Below are 22604 nucleotides of genomic sequence, written 5' to 3'. Positions count from 1 at the left end.
GTCCATACATAAACGCATTGACATTGGGCACATTAAACACATTAGGCACTGTTATTATTAAAAAGAAAAAAAAAACAATACAAAATATTTATTTACTGAAGAGAGCTATCCTTATCGATTAACAAGTTCAGAAAGTAAGTTCAAATGTTCTGTAATTCATGTGCTTTCCATCCAGGTTGGATAATAAAACTGCCACAGCCATATAACACAGAGGATCCGGGAGCTGAGACACCTGTTCTGAGGCCAATGTTGATGCTACAGGAAGAGCATGTAATAAGCACCTGACAAGGTGAGAAAGACTGTCACAATTTGCAAGGCTGTCCAGAAACCCATATAATAGGCTGATTTCTCTAAAGGAAATGCCCCTGAGAATAATTGAGGTGCAGGAAAATTCAGTGCCAGCGGCTGTCTTTTTATGACACAGTACATCTGTAGGCTCATCTCAAGGCCATGAAGAGAAAAAAAAATTGTCCTTGTAAATTTTAAAGATACATTGCCAGATCTGGGCAAACAACATTTACAACATGGGGCAAGAATAAAACGATCTGTTGACTTGGAGAATTCGAGCTATAAAACATGTGTAACAAGTATTCATGGCCTTGATTGAGTCTAATAGTAGAAAAATGACTTTGAGAATGTTTAAGGTCTTTTATGTCCTTGAGCTTCATCAATAGCACTTAGAGTAAATCATTTAGACCCGTTTTTCAAATCAAAACCTTACAGTAAACAATATAAAAAAATTTTCAGCCTGTGCACATTAGTGATTGTGGGAATTGACTACAACAAAAGGCTTAGGGGACTGAGGAAGCTGGGGAGGATATGCAGAGGGGCACACGCAGAGGAATCATGAGGGATCTGTTCGTTTCATCTATGCTGGAAGACAAAACAGGGGTGGGGATGAAGGGATTTATATACACCCCAGCGTTTAACTATAACACAAAAGCATGTGCGTTTGTGTGTCTGTGGGTGTAAAGGAGTACATGCTGTAATAGGATGATAGGCTTTTTTTATTTTATTTTTTATTTTAGGTTTAGCTGTTAAGACAGTAAATGGAAAAAATACATATTAACAGTTTCTTATCAGATGACAAATGTTTGTATTTTTCCTTATTACTATACCCAATATTTTACTGCAACAAATCGCAATTTTATATATGTATTTGTGCCTATGCCAATATTTATGTTTGCAGAGAAATATGTACACAGCAGGTGATATGCATATTTACACTTTGTTGTAGGTATATCTAGTGTATAAGTTCTTCCAATTGATTGTAATGTATTTATTTCTCACTCATGTATGTACTTCCTTGTTTATGAGTAAGAAGCCAATAAAGTGTGTATTTAATTGAATTGATACGACTCCATCCATCCAACAATTAACAAAACACCAGAAACTGTTTCTAAATATTAAATCTTTAAAAGCTTTACTCTAAATACGTTTATTGACTGCTGAATATAAACAGTGCCATTTTGTCTAACCCCTATTTCTAAATCAATCTGATGAATATCTGTTACTGTGTATGAATGTGCTCCAAGGGAAGAGGTTACCACGCCCAAACACACAGAGCCCACTGTTAGTCCCCCCTTCTGGCCAAACACTGCTATAACATCAACAAGAATGACACCAGAATATTGTTAGGGATGTAATCTTGCTGTTTAATTGTCAGTATGTGAACATAATGCAAAACTGACCAATAAATATAAACAAATCTAATCATTACATCACAAAATTACAAGTTTTACTTATGGCTTTTTTTGGAGAATATCTCTTATTCTAACATTCACCAATAATGAATAAAAAAAAAAACCAGAATACAAAACGACATCTTAGCAAGTAAAAAATATAACTTTAATATGAGCATATTTAGCTTCAAATAGTCTTATTCCACGGCCATATAAGTTTTATTTTTTCTACAAATAAATGCTTAAAATAAAAAAATGTTCTGTTAGTAAAACAGGATTATTTCATGCTTGAAATTTAGCAAAATGTATAAAAGTGGATTTAACAACTGCAAATTAACAAATTGCAATTTTATACTTGGAAATACTCCATACATTTGACTATATCCATGATATTGTCAGAGATTCCACTTAAATGAAAAAATAAACTTGACTAAAACTAGACCAATGTTGTGTGAGAAGGTTTCTCTGTGCCTGCAGTCAGGAATGCTTAAGTCACTTTGGGTGGATGAGCCAAATGATTCATCCATTTCAAAGTATCCCTAAAAAAGAGAACGCAATTAGATTACATTTTGCCAAACTCACCACCAGAGTTTTCAAAATAGGATCTTGCACCAGTATTTGTTTATCAAACCCTCGTCAATGTCTTTCTTTCTTTCTTTCTTTCTTTCTTTCTTTCTTTCTTTCTTTCTTTCTTTCTTTCTTTCTTTCTGTAAGGTAGTGCACTTAGTTTCATTATCATAATATGCAATAGTGATGTTGGATGCTCATGTGAAAATGATTCAGTAAATCTAACACTTGATAAATTGTACAAAAGCGTCTGCTTTCCGGTGTGCTTAAGTATCAAAAGTCAATGTAACAAATATATTTTAATAATTTTTGCAATTTAATGTTTCATTCTTATGTACATCATATACATACATCAGCCTGATGCTACAATTATTATTCAGATGGATCTTTTTCTTCATTAATCTACACTCAGTAGCACATAATGACAAAGTAAAAACAGAATTCTATAAATGTCTGTACATTTGATAAAATTACAAACAAAGAAATATCATATTAGTACATTAGTAATCAGACCCTTTGCAAAAACACTCGAAAACACTAAAACTATTACAGGTCTCTCCCAATTCTCTTGATAATTGCAGAGATGTTTCTGCACCTTGCCTGGGGTCTACATGTGAAAAAGTTTATTGATTGGACATTATTTGGAAAGACACACACCTCTCTATTGAAGGCCACACAGCTGACAATGCATTTTAGAGCAAAAACCCTACCATAAGGTCAAAGGAACTCTATTAAGGCCTGTGACAGCATTTTAGTTGGGTAGAGATCTGGACTAGACTGGGCCATTGAAACAACTTGATTCTGTTCTTTTTTTAGTTATTCTGTTGTAGATTTGCTTGGGATCATGGGATCAACAGCTTTAGTTGTTAAACATCTGGCCTCATATTTGAATCAAAAATACTTTGGTAAAGAGAGGAATTAAATTCCAGCTCAATGACCAAAATTTCCCCAGGTCCTGTGGCTGCACAATAATCCCAAATCATTACACCTGAAACACTTGACAGTGGATATGAAGTATTTGTACTTATATACTGTGCTTGTATTTTGCCAAATGGAGCTTTAAATCATTTAAAAATGGCCTTATAAACCATTTCAGATTGAAGGACAGCAACAATTGTTTCTCTGAAACATTACTGATGTATTTTCTCTTTGGTGTTATTCTAACACACATCTGCATGTTCCAGACCATCAAAATGCTAAAACATGGGCTTTTATAGAGGTGGTCATAATTGCTGGTGATCAGTTTATCAATCGCATTTGATTTGAAGCACCTGCCTGCTGCCTAGACTCTTTATTAATGGAAGTAATAAGGGTGTACTTAGTTTTTCACACATGGCTTCTCGAATTTGGCTTTATTTTTGTAAAATATATAATGACAGTGTAAGTGTAAGACAGTGTTGTTTATCTGAGGCTGTAGTTACCAATTTGAAATAAAAGAATCTCATTTCCCAGTATTAAATTAATTTTTAAACTTAAACATATTTAAGACTTAAATGAATAATAAGGTATAATATTATTATTTAGTATAATAATAATGTTTTTAGAAAAACAATTAAACATTATTAAACATATACTCAGAATGGAGTTAACACATTAATCAAGAGTTATATTTTGAATAGTGAAGTATACAAAATAATCTCTGTACCTGTTAATCCTCTGGCCCTTTCTCTTCTGAAACTCCTTCTCATCCACAGTCCACACTGAGCCTTTTCCTCCATCCACTCGCACAAAGCACTTATGAAGGCTGAGGTTATGACGGACCGCGTTCTGCTTGCAAACATTCGTTTTAAGAGAATCAAATAAACTGTGTAACATGATGTCAGAAACAGAAAAGAGTAGAACAAAAATAGTTTCTGCCTTCAGACGCTGATGGTGATAAAGATTTCATCATGTCAGTGCTGCCATCTAGTGGACATTTGGATACAATCCTGCTATCATGAAAAACAGATGCCTCTACTCAGATCTATATACACAATATGTATTATATAATATCTGTATACAATATACACTACAATATGCACTCAGCGGACACTTTATTGGGAACCACTCTTTACAAACATGAGGAGCAGAAAAACATTCAGAATGTTTTTGAACCTTGGGGTGGATAAGCTAGCAGAACACATTACTGGATTCAACTCTTGTCAGGCAAGAACTGGAATTTGATGCTACATTGAGCACAGACTCATACAAACAGTTAAAAAAAAAAGAATGATTAGTGGGGGGCTTTGGGGGAATGGGGGTCCCCCAGAGTTGTACAAAAAAATGCAACTGAAATTTGATAAAAATGCAGTTGGACCGTAAACATTTCAGAGAACAAAATCATTACAGTATTACAGTACTTTAGTCAAAAAAATGTGAATTGAACCTTTTTTAATTGATCAAACAAGAAATTGAAGCTGCTCTGAGAAAAAGTTCCCCTTTTTTTAGTACAGTGTTCCTAATGAAGTAGAGGGTGAGTGTATATAACATATCGGGACGTTTTAGAATATTGCCATTATCCCTGTCTTACATTAGAGACGGCTGACTTGGTAAACAGCATGCAGGCTTAGTATTTTCACATCCCTGAGACAAAGCTGACTAAATTCCAGATATTGATTTTAGTAAGAAAATCATCTTATAAGATCTTTAGATAAGAGTTCTAATGTACAAAACATATGAATAAGACTAGGTAGTCTGACCCAAATGCAAATGAACTATTTGCATCAGCAGTAACTATGAATATTTTGATAAACTCATGTCACTCGCACAGTGAAATAGAAGTGATGATATAGATAAGCCTGATCTCTCATACCTACAACTAATACTCCATAGAACTGTTCTGACGCGTGGATGCATGCCAGGAGGACACACATTTATGAAAGGCTAACCTCAAAAACATAACTTCATGCAGTTCCATGTTTAACCATGCCGTAACAACATTTGACTGACTATGTTTATGTATATGTTCTCAATAAAGAACTTTATTGTTGATAATAAGGAAAGCAAGCCTGACATATGAGATCATATGAAATATTAACTGGCTGCAGTGAAGTGTGTTGGCTGAGCTGATATGCGGCCTATAATGATACGATACCTTCCATGTGGGAGTGTTGTGACGGAAGTAAAAGAATCTTTGAATGAACCAGCTGTAGATCTCATTCAGGGCCCTCTGCTTATCTGGTGCCTCCAGTATTGACTATAAGAAATATAGAATATAGATATAAATAAATATAGATCTGTGCATATAATTATGTAATAAAAATGCATATTTACATGATAAAAGAAATACATGGTAAAATAATATAATTGAATGTATCATCTGCATACACTGTTTACTTACACATCTAATAAGAAAAGCATAAGTATATGGAGGTCTGATATTCACATATTTGTAGCATTCCATACTGTTCATAAAATCTGTAAGGTAGAAGAAATGTTTTTGCATAACAAAAAATTTGGGTACAAATGATATTCTATTCAGTCTAAAAATATTTTTTCAAGTAATACCAAAAATATCTGCACTAGCATATAAGCACATGTGTGTATTATCGAATGTGACAGTCCAGGGAAAGTCAGTGTGTGAATAGACTTTACCTGTCGGTAGGTGGGGGGTGGCTAAGGGCCAGTATTCGTGGCGCCCTGTGGCATCGATGGCCCATTCTACACTTCCATCTGGCTCCTCAGATGGGGGTGCAGGCAGTGCCAGCGGACTCCACCAGCATAGAGCTGCTCTCTGACAGAGCGGCACACACACTCACAATTCATAAGGCAGAAAAATAGTAAAACTGTGCTACAGTGCAAACTGTTTAAACAGAGAAAAGGCTATAAAATAGATTATTTCTAGTGAAACATCAATCAGAAAAAAATGATTAATTCTGATATTGTAGATGAGACAAACAACTTGTATGGTGTTTAATAATATGCAGCTTCAAAAGGAGAGTGAGTCATGAAGTGATTTCTATTATTATCTTACTGGGTGTTCAGTCAATTGTAGATGGAGCTGCATGGCATGGAGCTTCTGTCTTTCCTGTACAAGCTTAAACACAGTTCACAGTGAATCTATTTCAGTATTGCACTCAATGAGAATTAATAACCATCTTTATTTGTAGTCATCATAATGTTATTACATGAATATTTCAAAACATTAGTTTATAATTGCTAGAAAATATGAAAAGTGTATCAGAGTTTTTCACATATGTATAAATATATGTAAATAAAAATGGTGTTCATGGGGATACATAATCCTCTCATGACCAGTGACAAAAGCGATAATTATTAAGATAGCCATTTATTATAACCACTAATTCACAGATGTGCAAAGAAAAATAATAAAGGGAGGTTACTGTTCATAGAACAACTTATGAGTGTTATAAAATTAGCAAGAGTTGATTTCAACACTTTGTAAAAAAAAAAAAAAAAGAAAGAAAGAAAGAAAGAAAGAAAGAAAGAAAGAAAGAAAGAAAGAAAGAAAGAAACTAAGTAAAAGCTGACCAAATTGTTGCAAATTCTTAATTACATATTAAACAATTTAAACGAAATAAACTATGATTAACCTGATGAGGACAGAGCATAATGATGAGAGAACACTACAGGAATACTTGACTAGACTACAGAATCCCTTAGCCACAGCCATTCAGTGGATTTAAGTTAAATATTCTTGTTAGTTAACTGTTAATTAACTGTGTAGTTACCTATCTAACATTATTTTATTACTAGTTCTTGAAGAGAAACTAGTAATTGTTTTGAAGCCATTTAGATACGGCACACTAGTCAGTTACAATTTTACTGGTAGAAATTTGAGTCAGTTGTTTAGCATCTTAATATTCGGTTATTATTTCTGTCATTCATTTTAGGATTTTCAAGCAGTTTTTAATTATAACTGCTTAGATGTGTTTTATTTACACATTTATACTTTATGACGGTTTACAGAAGACAAATAACAGAAATTATAAATTTTTTTACAAACTGACAATGATTCATGTTGGTTTTGTTTCTATATATAAACAACATTTGTGTACATTTTGATATGATGATTTTTTTTTGTTCATAAATTATTTTACTACATTTGCAAAATATCAAACAAAGAAATAAATACTTTTTCTGCCAAATGCATTGCTATTTTGCTTTTGCTCTAAGCAAACTTAATTAGTTAATTAATTTAATTAGTTAATTAGCATTTAACAAGTATCTCATGATATGGGCATTTTGAGCTTGCACAATATAATTACATTAATTAACCAGGAAAAAAACAAACAAAAAAAACAGTTTAAGTTGACTAGAATGTAACCACATTTGTTTAGTATTTGTCTCCTAAATGAGGTATTAGTGGGCAAATTTGGCTTTTTTAGTCAACAAACAGTTCAGCAGTGAATCATCAGTAGACTGCATGAGAAAGAGGGAAGACGCTATTGTATTTTTTTTTTTTTTTTTTACAGTTAATTAGTTTCAGATCATAATTGAGACAGTTGATGTCGCTAAGATTAAGGCTTTATACACAAATGCTTAAGTAAGTTTGTTATTTGTCAGGTAGGTCTATAGGTAATGTCTATCTAGGTATTATGTAGACTTGTGATTATTGATCTTAGGTAAAGTGTAAATATCCTTCTCAGTGAAATACACACTAAACAGCTTATTTGTTTGAACAATACTCCATATAAATCTACCTGACTCTCCATCTGGCGCACTCTTTCTTCCTGCACCCTCCACTGTGCAATTGTTTTTTCTCCCCAGCTGTGCCCATTGTTTAGGTGTCTACACAATTCGAGAAAACAGGAAAAAAAGATTACACTATATATATATATATATATATATATATATATATATATATATATATATATATATATATATATATATATATGTGAGGAATAGTATACATTTTACTATCGATTTGGTTAAAGTGAATTAAAAACTCACTTCAGGAAAACAGAATACTCTTTGAAGGCTTCATCACAATCAGGCCAACGACATCGTCCATTGACCAACAGAGAGCTTATCACGGTGGACTGGATAATACTGTGATAGATAAGTGCACATTAATGCAATGACCTATACTGTCGTATATAGATCCTGCTACTTGAGAAGACTTAAAACATTTTCACATTTCCATCAATATTTAGAGTTTTCAACAGAAGTCAGCTTCACAGGTGTCAAAATGACAAAGAAGCTCAATTCATACAGTTTGGGATTTCACAGTTCACATGCATTCTGTTTTGGGTTTCAGTCTTACCTGTTTGTATGAGTACTGGGGGTTTTGGGCAGATCAGTTTTTTGAGTAGAACTGTATTCTTTCTCCTTTCTGCTACTTTTAAATGCTGAGTCACACTTTTTAGGTGAAAGCTGAGAAAAACTGTTGTGTTCTGGTGAAGGAATAGGATCAAAGATGGATCATTAGTAATTTATGGATTTCCTGACCCATTTTTTACAGATTAAATGTAAACTTTACATTTTTAAGGAAACGGTTTGTTGGTTATGTCTTATCAATCAATAATATTGTAAATAATTATATAGATTTTTTGATGCATAGAGCATGCTCTGATGGATTGTTTTATTTAAAATATGCAGGATGTTGCAGTACAGACCCAGAGGTAGCAGAGAGGTGGAACAGAGCACAGATGGTCTATTTTGGGTTGGCTGAGGACTCTGACGCTCTAGCAGAGGAAGATGTGTGTGTGTCGTTTTATTGGCACTCTGTGCGCGCGCACACACACACAAACACACACACACACACACACACACCACATGCACATACACATACACAGAGAAAGTTGTGAATTTTGAATCAACTGTCAGATACTGTAGCATGTGCAATTGTGTCTGCTTATGACTATTAACTTCATGTGCTTTATGTGAATAAGTTCTATTATATTTTTATTGGGAAATATTAACAAAGTGGAATTAATAACATGACATTATGGAAAGTCCAAATCCTAACATTTTTACTGTTAGCTCTTTGATGTGAATTTTATTCCATAAACCAGAGATTACCTGAAAGGGTGAGGTTTCTTTAGAATGGATTGAGGTGTCACACTTGTTTGGTATGTACGTCTCATCTTCCTGCTCCTCTTTCAGAATTGGTGGCAAATCTCCATCTCTTACACACCCAGTACTGACACTCTGACTGCTTATCTGTGACATTCCTAAAGTGAAAACTCTGAAACAGAGAAAAGTTGAACAGCAATTTCTCATTTGTATATTAAATATAAATACTTTTTTAGACTCAGAGAGAATCGGGACTTTTTGGTACTGAAGATAATGTTTTGTGTTTACCTGGTAGAAAAACTCACCATTAAACTATTGTTAGATACTTATTAAACCAATAGAAATACTCTGAAGAATAAAAAAGAGGCCGAAATTTAAATACACTTTCCTAAACCTAGCTACAACATCGCTGGGTTTTTTCCCTACCTATCATTAACATGATGAGGGTGTGAAGCAAAGACTTGAAAGTAGAATGATAGAGGTAGATAAAGAGCACAGCTTCATGCAAGTGTAAAGCTGTCATAATAGAACTATCAAACAAACACTTGATACTACCTATCACTTAGGGCCTAAAGTGTTTTGGTTGATTCACGCGTTTTATTTCAAAGGCAGTGAAGCAAACACTAAACTTTAAAGCACAACAGCCTGTTTCTCTTGTCAGAAAGCCATTAACCAGCAGAAATATGTTAAGATTAAGAACCATTTAGATATATATACATATACAGTCACTTTGCATTTTGCAAAAACTTGCAAAAGATAAGCAGGCCAGGAAGAGGAAATAGGATATGGGTAAATAGAAAGAGAAAGTTTGCAATCTTTGTGGTTTCTGATGTTATCCTTGTGTACAAAAAACTCTAAGCTGCAATCACAGAAGTAAATATAAAGTAATTGCAGTTGCACAATGTGGTAATGAATATGTCTAATATTATTTGAATATCTACCACACAGGAACTACATTAATTGCATTACAACCTGCAAGCATATGAGAACATTTACCTTTATTACTCTACAATGTGCAGTAATACGTCAGTCTAATACTTTAGTAATTCTAAATATTGGCCTGTGATTACACAAATTGCTGTAAACCTTTTTACATAACTTCACAAGAATGGAAAATGACTCATTGCCCAAAGGTATTCTTCCTTTTAATTTACCATGGAACCTTTCGTTATTTCAAAACTCTCTCCCACAAAGACGTCCAAAAGTGCAGCAATTTCTACTCGAATTAGTTTCTACTAACCACTCATTCTACCACATTCTGTTTATAGTAATAACAAATTAGTACTTTCTGAGTAAAACTCTGTATGGGTGATTTGATTCTCATTTTCAGGTCATGAATTAAGCTACAAAGCATACGATATTAAATAAATTAAACTGTGATATAACACAAAGCAGCATTATGACTAAATATAACCACTGACAAACACATGCATTCCTACAACTTTCAATTTCCACACAAACTGTGAACTTTGTGCAGAAAGTTTAAATCTGTAATCTTAAATATTCTTTTTAAGGTTCTTTAAAATGTAAATAAAAAAAATTATAAAGTGATAATTTTAAATAAATAAAAGGTTAATTCCCGAATGATTTAGAAATTAACTGGATCACTCAGTTGGAACAAATAAACTACAAAAAAACATAAATGTCAATCATGCACAACAATAACCACAGCAACAACAAATAATTATTGCCCATAATATGCTCACAAAACAATACAAAAACACACAAATAAAAACAATTTCTTAAACAATCACAAGTTAAAACCATCATTTCATAGCTGATAGATGATTTTACCCATATGTAGTCTATAACTAATAATTTCAGAAAATAAATACCTGCTGAAGTGCCGATGTTTTTACATGTTTTGCACCTCCTGTTCTCTTCCTGTCTTTTGCTTGTTGAACAGAATAAATTCAAATGAAGCAAAATCTTGTTTTCAAACATCCAAACTGTTAAAGCGCCACAGTAAAGGCCATATGCAACAAATCGCTCATAATACGATCCTTTTCTGTTGATTTTTAAAGACGAGTTCACTTCAAAAGAGTACAATGCTCTATGTGCAGCTCTTGTGTACCTGTGGCATGCCAAGATGTTTAGAAGTTACATGCACTCTTTGTGCGGTTAAAAACACGTAAATGGAAAAATACACCCTAACCTCAGTTATCTAAGTTAGATATTCATATTTCAAGGGAAAAAAACACATTTTTTCTGCATATTCTAGAATCAAGCAAGACTATCAATATAAATAACGTCAATATTAAAGTTATTAATCTAAGTTTTTTTTTTTTTTTTTTGCATTATAATAGCATTCTGTACATTTCATCCAACAGGAGGAACTTAAATATTTCCTTCTAGAAATAATAATCATTTTGTGTAATAATTTGAGTACAAGTTGAATATTTAGCTTTTTTTTTTTCACAATAACTGCGGTCATTTTTTTTATCCAATCTTCCACACGTTTGACATATAAGCTTAATTACTATTTATATTATATAATCAAATGTCATTTAATGAAATGTAATGTTTGATATTTTATATTTTGTAACTGTCACCAACAAGGTAGATTTTTGTTTAGATGTGAATAGAAATGCTGTAAATGAATAATAAAGCCCTTCTTTTCCAATTTCTCATCTGATTATTTATTTATTTAAATGTGTACTTTTTTTTAAAACCTGTCAATAAATTTACCTTAAGCAACAATGGAAAGTCATAACTTTCTTTGACTCACCTGAAGTCGTTTCCTTCTTAGAAAATTATGCAGCGCAATCTCTGTGTCCATCTGTATTTATAGTCAGATGGTCTACTTGTCTTTTTTTTTTGAGTGGGCACAAATGAGTCATTGTTGTAATGTGTTATTTATGTTTGTGTTTGACACCAAAATATTGTTTTCAAATATTAAAGACAACATTGAATCGTTGTTTCAATTTAAATGCTATTGAGGAGCTATCTGCTTAATCCCTGAAATTTTAATTTTGAAATCCCGAATGAACAAAACCATTCTAACGAGATCAGAATGCAAATGCACAATTAGGTGTAATATAATAAAGCATTTGAATGCAACAGAAATGTTCTATTTAAAATGGAAACATCAACAATGAAATTATAAATAAAAAAGTAATCGTGGAAGCAATAACAATTTGCCACTCACTGTTCGCTTTAAGTTAAAAATGTGTCACTTGTTTACATTATATTTAAATGAGACACACAAGAACAGACATCAACCATTTATATGTGATTCAAAGGAATGTTTTAATGGCAAGTGTAGCCTATGCTTTAGTCAAACTGAGATGACAAACGTATATTACAAAATATTGCCAAAATATTATCACTTCAAGTACATATGAATATAAATTTATGTGCAAAAAATATATATATTTATTTATTAGAAAGAATATAAATAATAATAAAAAAACTTCTTATATTTTTTATAATAATTCACATTGGAAATAAAGACTCTTATTTTAATAGACAACCATTTTTTGTAAAAAAATTAATTTTTTATTGATTAAAATGTTTAAAAAAAAAAAAAAAAATATATATATATATATATATATATATATATATATATATATATATATATATATATTTCTTTAAGGGTGAATTGATCTTTATACTTCTATAAATCTCATGTTATTTTAAATATCTATCTACACGCTTGATAATAAAGGAGTCATGAAGAAACAAATTCCTAGAAAAACATTTTTTGTTTCACTTTTCAGAAAATGGCTCTTAAAATAGCTTAATTTCTTCTTGGTGCTGTAAAGAACCCTTTCTGGTACTAAAAAAAGAACTGCTCTCAAAGATTTTTCGTAGCACCTTTCATGAAAACATTCTTCCTTTATTCCAATCTATTCAATACAGTTTAGTGAATTGCTTCTGATGAGCTTATATATGATCAGCATTTGAGATTATTGAGTGTAAAGAATAAAAAAAAAAAGAGTTTTTAGTAAACCATTGGATGGTAATGGTTCTTCACAGACTCATATACCAAACGATTCAATTGATTTAATCGATTCTATCTATCTATCTATCTATCTATCTATCTATCTATCTATCTATCTATCTATCTATCTATCTATCTATCTATCTATCTATCTATAAAACTGCATTTTGTATTTACTTGGGTTATAATTGTGTAAGAATACAATTTGTCTGAAATATCAATGTAACTGTGACATGCAAAAAAAATTTAAATCACTTTTTTACAATGCTCTATCTATCTATCTATCTATCTATCTATCTATCTATCTATCTATCTATCTATCTATCTATCTATCTATCTATCTATCTATCTATCTATCTATCTATCTATCTATCCATCCATCCATCCAATTATCCATCCGTCCATCCGTCCATCCATCCATCCAATTATCCATCCATCCAATTATCCAATTATCCATCCATCCATCCATCCATCCATCCATCTATCTATCTATCTATCTATCTATCTATCTATCTATCTATCTATCTATCTATCTATCTATCTATCTATCTATATCTATCTATCTATCTATCTATCTATCTATCTATCTATCTATCTATCTATCTTTATGATTGCCCTGTATTTTGACCCATTTATCTTGCCTTCAATCATGACCAGTTTCCCCGTGTCTGTTCAACAAAGGTATTCAAAAGCATTTTTACAATAAGGCTGCCACCACCACCATGCTTCAATGTAGTAATGGTGTTATTTAGACACCACAAATTTACTATTACTATAGTAAATACTATTAAATAAATACTCCTTACAAAATTATCCTTAATCATTTAGATCTTACCGACCTGTTTTTTTTTTCACTCTCACTAATGGTGAACACACTTCTCTAACTAAAGTTGTAGTTATATTCTTTCCATTTAATAATTGATAGTATTTAAAAGTGCTCTGTGGCATTTCAAAATAGGAAATCATTTATTTATTTAACTAAACAATGATAAGCACATTTGCAGAACAGGTTGAAAATTTTTGTTGGTCTTAATGATCCAATGATTCTTGATTAGGTATGCTTTCTAACAAAATGTTGAAGCTTCGAGGAACATTTTTACATTGATATTACATGACACTTTAATTGCATACAGCTAGACTCTACTTTATTATTTAAGAATTCTGATGGCAACTGCAACAAAATGAATTTAATTTTCAGAAGAAAATCTTAAAACTTAATTTTTTTGCAGACTTTCTAGAAAAAAAAAAATCCATTCACTCAAATATTATAAGGTATTTTGTCTAGATTCATAAAGTATGCATATGATACATATGAGAAATAATTTACATAAAAGTAAGTGTTTTGGCATGACAGAATATCTTCTTCCATCGCTCTATTTTCCAGTTCCGGTGATCATGTACTTTCGGTGGTGGACTTTGACTGGTCTGTGGTTGTTTTCGGTTGCATTCTGACCAAGCTGCAGCTACGCAGCCCTACAAGCAGCAAACTGTTATACACTTTGTGTTCCAATCATAGACAGCTTTACATTTATTAATTAATTGAGCTTTTCTGTGGAATTGGAGCAGATGGGCTAGCATTTTCTTCCAATACATATCAATGAGCCTCGAGGGTCCATTACCATGTTACTGGTTTATCTTTCTTGAAACACTTTTGGTAAATAATAACCACTGTATACTGTGAACATCTCACACCCCACCCCATTTTGTAGATGCTCTGACTCAGTCGTCTAGCACGACAGTTGCTCAGTTGTTGTTTTTTCTACGTTGCTCAGATCTATATACTTGCCTTTTTCTTTACCAAATTACTCTGCACTTGCTGCCTAATATATCCCACCTTTTCACAAGTGACATTGTAATAATATAATTTTGGTAATATGACCTGTCAATAGTTTAATTGTTATGGCTGATCAGTGTATAATCCCAGTTTGGCCTTTATATTTATGTACTTATTCATACATTGATTATTTGACTCATGTGTTTCTGACTTATTTTCCTCTGTAGGTGTGAAGTGCATATGAGATTCAGATTTAGATATGATCAGTTGTAGTTGTCTGAAACTCAGTGACTCATATATGCTTTTCAGTTACAATATGGATATGTCTATGTTACTACAAGCCAATGTGGTTATTAGAAGAGACTGTCAATTTTTTTTTTTTGCGTGAGTGTGTGAATCAGGGTGTAGGTCAAAGCAGTACATTTCATATGCTTTAATTATGAGACCATGTAACACCACAAACTTTATGACAGTCATGCATATTAACACAAAACGGTTACCAACACTGTCACTTTTTTTTTTTTTACCTGTATGTGAAATAGCGGGATTTTCTTAATTAAGGGAAATTTCCTGTTTATTTTAGTGATTTTATTTATGTGGAAAACAACAAACATGTTTGCAATATAAATTCACATGTATATGTTAATAAACCACAAAAGAATGGCAACAAAAATCTTCAAAACATCACATTGTGGGACTGTCCTTATGAGGCAAATGCCGTGCATTTTTATGCTGACAGTCTGTTTTTGTTCAGATTTTCTTATTTTTGTGGTTGGCAAATGTTACCACAGTGTCTTTACGTTGACTCGTGCATTTTAATTTCTGCTGGTGTGCTAGCAAATGAGCAATGATAAACACTTTCGTTTACATGAATCATAAACTATTCAGAAACATGTCTTTATTTTTTCTCATGCATGCTGAAATTACAGTATGAAGATAGATTTCAACTGTTAAAACTGACAGGAAACTGTAACAAAAAAAGTCTGAAACTCTATATTTATATCTTGAATGAGATTCTTTTCCCTTTGCAGTGAAGCATTTTTTTTTTTGTTTTTGTCAGCATTTGTCCATTAATTAGTGCATTAAGAATACACTGGAAATGGCCACCAGTCTATCACAGGGCAACATGCATACATTCTTAAACTCATTCATAACTACAGTTAATTTAGACAGTTCATTTAGTATCTGGAGAAAACCCATGCCGAGTACATATGTAAAAACTCAAATGGACACTGGCTAGGGTGACAATGGCCTGCTCTTTTTCTAATCTTTACCCTGTTTAGTTAACTTGTGGTCACAATTTCTTAACAGGAATTTACTATTGCAGAAATGGAACCTGATATGGTTTTTTGTTGAAGCCCCTGAGATGTTGTGCATTCTGAGAAGAAACAATATATTAATGAACGAAAATAACGAAATGAACATACAGTGCATCCATAATGTATTCACAGCAATTCACTTTTTCCACTGTTATGTTACAGCCTTATTCCAAGATAGATTAAATTCATTATTTTCCTTAAAATTCTACAAAAAATACCCCATAATGTCAACCTGAAAGAAGTTTGTTTGAAATCTTTGCAAATGTATTGAAAAATAATAAAGTCACATGAGTATTCACAGCCTTTTCCATGACACTCAAAACTGTCTATATAAAGGTCCCACAGTTAACAGTGCATGTCAGATCACAAACCAAGGAATTGTCTGTAGACCTGCGAGAAAACTTCCTGCAGCATTGAAGGTCCTATTGAGGACAGTGGCCTCCATCGTCCATAAACGGAAGAAGTTAAGACCACCAGGACTCTTCCTAGAGTGGGCCGTCCAGCCAAACTGAGTGACCGTGGGAGAAGGGCCTTAGTCAGGGAGGTGACCAAGAACCCGATGGTCACTCTGAAAGAGCTCCAGCGTTTCTCTGTGGAAATAGGCGAACCTTCCAGAATATCACAACCATCTCTGCAGTACTCCAGCAATTAGGCCTGTAGGGTAGAGTGGCCAGAAAGAAGCCACTCTGCAGTAAAAGGCACATGACAGCCCATCTGGAGTTTGCCAAAAGGCACCTGAAGGACTCTCAGACCGTGAGAAACAAAAACTGAACTCTTTGGCCTGAATGCCAAGCGTCATGTCTGGAGGACACCAGGCACCGCTCATCATCGGCCAATACCATCACTGTACACAGTGAAGCATGGTGGTGGCAGCTTCATGCTGTGGAGATGTTTTTCAGCAGCAGAAACTGGGAGACTAGTCAGGATCGAGGAGAAGATGAATGTAGCAATGTACAGAGACATCCATGCTCCAGAGCGCTCTGGACCTCAGTCTGGGGTGACGGTTCATCTTCTAACGGGGACAACGACCATAAGCACACAGCCAAGATAGAAAAGTAGTGGTAACAGGATGACTCTGTGAATGTTCTTGAGTGGCACAGCCAGAGCCCAGACTTAAACCTGATTGCATATCTATGGAGAGATCTGAAAATGGCTGTGCACCGCCACTTCCCATCCAACCTGATGAAACTTGAGAGGTTCTGCAAAGAAGAATGAGGAGAAACTGCCAAAAAAAATAGGCGTGCCAAGCTTGTAGCATCATACTCAAAAAGACTTAAGGCTGTAATTGGTGCCAAAGATGCTTAAAAAAAATTGAGCAAAGTCTGTGAATACTTATATACTTTTTTGTTTGTTTGTTTGTTATTGTAAATAAATGTTGTTAATACATATTTAATAAATGTAATGAAATAGATTTCAAACACATTTCTGTCACACTGTCATTATGGGATATTGTTAGTAGAATTTTGAGGAAAATAATTAATTTAATCCATTTTGGAATAAAGCTGTAATATAAAATCATGAAAAAATCATAATGTCATTACAGGTGCTTAGGGACACCAATTAAGATTATAATGTTCTGTAATGTTTATTTAGTGAGTAATGGGTAAAGTTAAGAAATCGGTGGGGTTTTCTTGTAGAAATAAGTCAGGGTGTAGAGACAGAGCAGGCAGAACAAATAAAGCAGCGAGATAGGTATAACTCTTGTGCGGTGTGGGTTAGCAGCAAAACAATAACCCTGAGAGTTCTGTAATAAAGACTCATCATGAGAAAGAACACGTCTGGTTTATAATTGTCAATGGACGCTACACTACAGTATATCTAACAATACATAAAGTACATGTATGCAAACATGTTATTTGGTTTCATGTAGCCTTCTTGTCACCTTGTCATTATTTTGTGTCAACTCTAAAGACAGTTATGCGTAAAAAAAATCCCAAGAGATTAGCAGTTTGTGAACTCATGTCAACAGCCACACCATCTTTAAAGTTCATGTACATGAATCTATGCATTGTATGACTGCTCATGATTCATTTATTGAATGATTGACGTGTATGGAATTACTAATAATGTGTCTAGTCAGTACACATGCACGCACACACACATGATATATATATATATATATATATATATATATATATATATATATATATATATATATATATATATATATATATATATATATATAAATCAAATCAAATTTTATTTGTTACATACACATACATACGACATGTAGTGAAATGCTTTTTTACGACTGTCCAGCATTTAAGCATAAAAAGGAATAGAAATAAGGATTAAAAAAAACATGAAATTATATGAGTATGGCAGATATTAAAGAGATTTAGTGATTGTCCTTAAAGTGTCCATATATATATATATATATATATATATATATATATATATATATATATATATATATATATATATATATATATCACGTAACTCTTTTAAATTAACCGGGCACTGCACTGCATAGTCAATGTTTAATGCTACTAACCGGCTGCTTGTATGTCCTAAGCTCTTTTTCCTTTTGTGTGATGTGGCCATCTGTTCTCATAGCTTCCAGCAGTTTGAACAGCTGTTCTGGCAGCCAAAAGGGCACTGTGTCATGCAGAGACAAAACACCTTTTTACCAGCAACTTACAGATAGACTTAATGCTCCAGGAACAAGGGCCTACTGAGTGAGCTGGCTTACCAAACAGACTCATTTTCATTAAACACACTCCAAGATGTGGCAAAGGTTTACTGTTCTACAAAGTAGACCTAGTGGCTTGCCAGGTGGATATTGCAAGCATTACTGTAAACAGTAAAAATTACAAAAAAGTTTTGCAAAATGGCTTTTCTTGTAAAATAAAGGAAATACAATGAAAAACAGGACAATTCTATCTGAATGTTGTTACATATTACCTTGATGTTAAGTTAAAAAAATTGTTTTGTGAGTCAGTTTTACCTAACAAGTTAGTATAAAAGTGGTTGCTTATACTGCACTACAGGGAGCAATCTATCTCTAATGATATCTCTATCTCTAACGGATTAATTAATTTTTGAGTAGACTTTCCTCAGGGAACTTTTACTCTAAATGAAATGTCTGTGAAATATGAATATACATGAGGATACAATTTGGAAATGCCCCTATCGCAATAAGACAAGAGGACCGATTTGCTATAGTTTCAGTTGTCAAGCCTATGAAACTATAGAATGGATATAAAAGTCTACACATGCCTGGGGCAGGTTTATGTGATATGCAAAAAAAATTATAAATTCAAAATAAATGTAACTTTAAAATTTTAAAGAAATCATATAAGAACTATCCCTCAATTGAGAAATAACAACATAAAAAATTAAGTGAAAAACAATCAGAATCTTTTTAGAACTTATATCCTAGAAGATTGAGATGGTTTGGACATGTGCAGAGGAGGGACATGGGGTATATATCGGTAGGCGAATGCTGGACAGGGTGGTATCGAGACAGATTATCCGCTGTGGTGACCCCTAATGGGAGCAGCCGAAAGAAGAAGAAAAAAACAACCCTGTGCACACTCATAAACTAATACTTTGTAGAAGCACTAGTGATTTTATTTCACCGCTCCTTCTTTTTGGGTAAAAGCCTATTTGTATATAACATCTTCATTGGTGATATTTTTCCATGCTTTTGAATTGTAAGGTTATCTGTACAAAGCTAACTTTAGCTCACCCCACAAATAGTGAGTAGAATTCAAGTCTCGCAATGTCATTAGAAAACATTGATCTTCTAATGGCTGAGCTGAGCATTTCTGACTTTGGGTTATTCCCGAAGAAAGAAACAAGAAATTCCCTTTCACCCAAGATTAGCACTAAAATTATATTTGTAGCTATTTATGATTACCCCAATCTTGATAAAAGGCCCAGTGCTGGCTGACTAAAAGCCCTAAAGCATGATACTGAAACCCTGGTGGTACGGGGCTCATTTGGAATTAGGTATTTTTATACTTTTTGCAATTGGTCTCATCAGACAGTACACATTTCGTTACATGATTTAGAGTAATTTAGTTGTGCTTGGATGCCCCCTTCTGAGAAAGGAGTTCCGTCTTTCCACCCTACCCCATAGTACAGACATGTAAAGAATATCAAAGTTTTACATTATGCAAAGAGTAATCAGTACTTGCCTGATATTTCTTGCAGATTGTCAAATGTTTCTGTAGGTTTCTATTTGTTGATAATGTCCTTTGTGTTGTTCCATAGTACATCTAATGTTTTGGAAATTCTTTTACACCCCTCCACTGATTGCTACCCTTCAACAAGTTAGATACTATGCGTCCTTTGTAAATAGCAAGCATTATTTATTCATCGTTAAATAGAATCATTTTTATTGATGACAGGGAAACCATTTTAATGTTACAATGAATTATGTGCACAAGTGTGTACATCCTGCCTTCCGAATAAGCCAGTCTCAAGTTCAAAAGTTAGCATATTGAATCAGGTTTCAAAAGCTTTTAACAACTTCTGAAAATGAGACTGAATATGACTGGTTCATCCTATAGATAGCATGCACACACTTGTGCAACAAGGTCATTGTAGCTTTACAATTTTTTCCTAAAATGTTTCTTATTATTTTTTTATTTAATTTGTATATTTCACAGTTTTTACATGAAGGGGAAAAATTTGTAGATAAAATACATTTTTGTGGTATTATCCTGATATAGTAATGTCAAACACATTGATAATACATTTTTAATACATGTATATATTGTATTTTTTTCAACAAACCAACAGCATATTTCATGACCTAACAATTCTTGGCAAACACATGAACCAGAGAGCCATGGAGCAACTATGCATTATACTGGGACAACAGCCCACTCTTGCAAGTAAGGAAAGCGTTGTAGCTTGATAAGAGGGTCATCGCATGCAAGGTAGAAACAGAGTGAGGCAAATATTTAGATATGCAGGACACAATTATAGACCATGATGTCAATTATGACCTAACTATGACAAAGGCTGGTCATAGTTTGAGGCTTGTTCAGTGCTTCAGTTGTGAGCCAGTTCAGTGTCTTAAATAATTAAAACTTTAAGGAAGGAACGCGGGTGTCTTTCAGTTGATAATTTGTCATGGTATTTGAGGACTGTAACTGTTTATCTGCTTCACTTGTTTTTACTGTACTTCAGTTAAAACAACCCCATATTGTAGCTTTCAGCTACAACAATGTCTAGGACTATTGCCTCAAATGTAATTAATTACATGAATTTAATTTAAATACATTTCTAAAATCCGGTATCTAGAACAATGTGTCAAAGAATAATGAAATTAGCCACAAGCTTATTTTTGGGGCATATATACTGTAATATACAACTTCCTGACTGCAGGTTTCTGTTTGTGCTGCTTGTGAGGACACTGCAGTGCAGACATTGTTCAGTAGTAACCTACATTGCATTGCAAGACAAAATATTAGATGTGGGATTAATTAAATTATGTAGGCAGACAGTTAGGAGTGAACAGATGCTATGTGAGAAGTTGTTTCATTTGGTGTGGTTTTTTTCGTTGTTATTTAATTAAATGTACTTTTTGTCCTATATTTATTAGATTCTAGTTCTTTACATTTTCTCTATTTGTTTTACATGAATGTAAAAGTACATATGAAGACAAAATTATAACTTTTTAAATATGCTGCTTGTAAATGATAACATTTTAATTGCATGGCTACAGAGTTGTTATATATTGTACATTAAGTAAAGGTCTCACATCTGTTTCACATAATGGCAATTCATTTTAAAATGAATTTTCAAAAATCTATTAAAATCTAGTTTATTGGTTGTGGTTGACTAAAAGGTCATTCCATGTTATTTGCACTGATTTTTATTAACCATTAACTAACACTTGAATTATAAAACATGATTTAAACATATTGAATGAGTTATTAAGCTTCTGGTCAGTGATTGAGGTGGTAGCTCAGATCAAATCCCAGCACCACCAAGCTGCCACTGCTTGGCCCTTTAACAAGGCCCTTAACTGTCACCTGCTCAGCTGTAAGTCACTCTGGATAAGACTGTCTGCAAAATGCTATAGATAGAAAATGAAATATTTTGTGCTGCAATAAGTCAAGCTGTCCAGTGATTGCAATTTGTATGCAGCAACTGTTGCATAATTTATACAAATCTCTTATGAATTTAGAATACAGTTATGCTTGAGAAACAGGGTGGATCTTCATTAGCTCCTATTGAAGCTTTTAAAACATTGAACCAATTTGTATTATGTACACTACGTGGTCAAACATTTATGTGCTTTTCGAACATCCCACTCCAGATTTCCTCAATGTTGTTATGATCGATTATACTGGTGAATTGCTGTGAAGATTTGCCCATTCGGCTACAACTGCATAAGTGTTCCT

General features: G+C 33.2%; 1 protein-coding gene across 1 annotated transcript; it reads right to left on the bottom strand.

Annotated features, from left to right (window-relative positions):
• Nucleotides 1-1641: 1641 nt before the first annotated feature.
• foxp3b (forkhead box P3b) lies at nt 1642-11950 on the bottom strand. Its single transcript, XM_046870295.1, has 13 exons — nt 11935-11950; nt 11042-11100; nt 9213-9378; nt 8807-8915; nt 8455-8584; nt 8142-8240; nt 7892-7979; nt 6202-6264; nt 5823-5961; nt 5569-5645; nt 5323-5424; nt 3895-4016; nt 1642-2221 (listed from the first exon to the last, which is right to left on the bottom strand). Exons 3-13 carry the CDS (start codon nt 9360-9362, stop codon nt 2170-2172), a joined length of 1131 nt encoding a protein of 376 aa, XP_046726251.1. The 5' UTR covers nt 9363-9378; nt 11042-11100; nt 11935-11950; the 3' UTR covers nt 1642-2169.
• Between the last annotated feature and the right edge of the window lie 10654 nt (nt 11951-22604).

This window comes from Silurus meridionalis, chromosome 17 (genome assembly GCF_014805685.1).
Source record: "Silurus meridionalis isolate SWU-2019-XX chromosome 17, ASM1480568v1, whole genome shotgun sequence".
In the NCBI taxonomy this organism is placed as follows: domain Eukaryota; kingdom Metazoa; phylum Chordata; class Actinopteri; order Siluriformes; family Siluridae; genus Silurus; species Silurus meridionalis.
The sequence above is the reverse complement of the archived record's forward strand: the minus strand, read 5'-3'. Positions and strand labels throughout refer to the sequence as shown.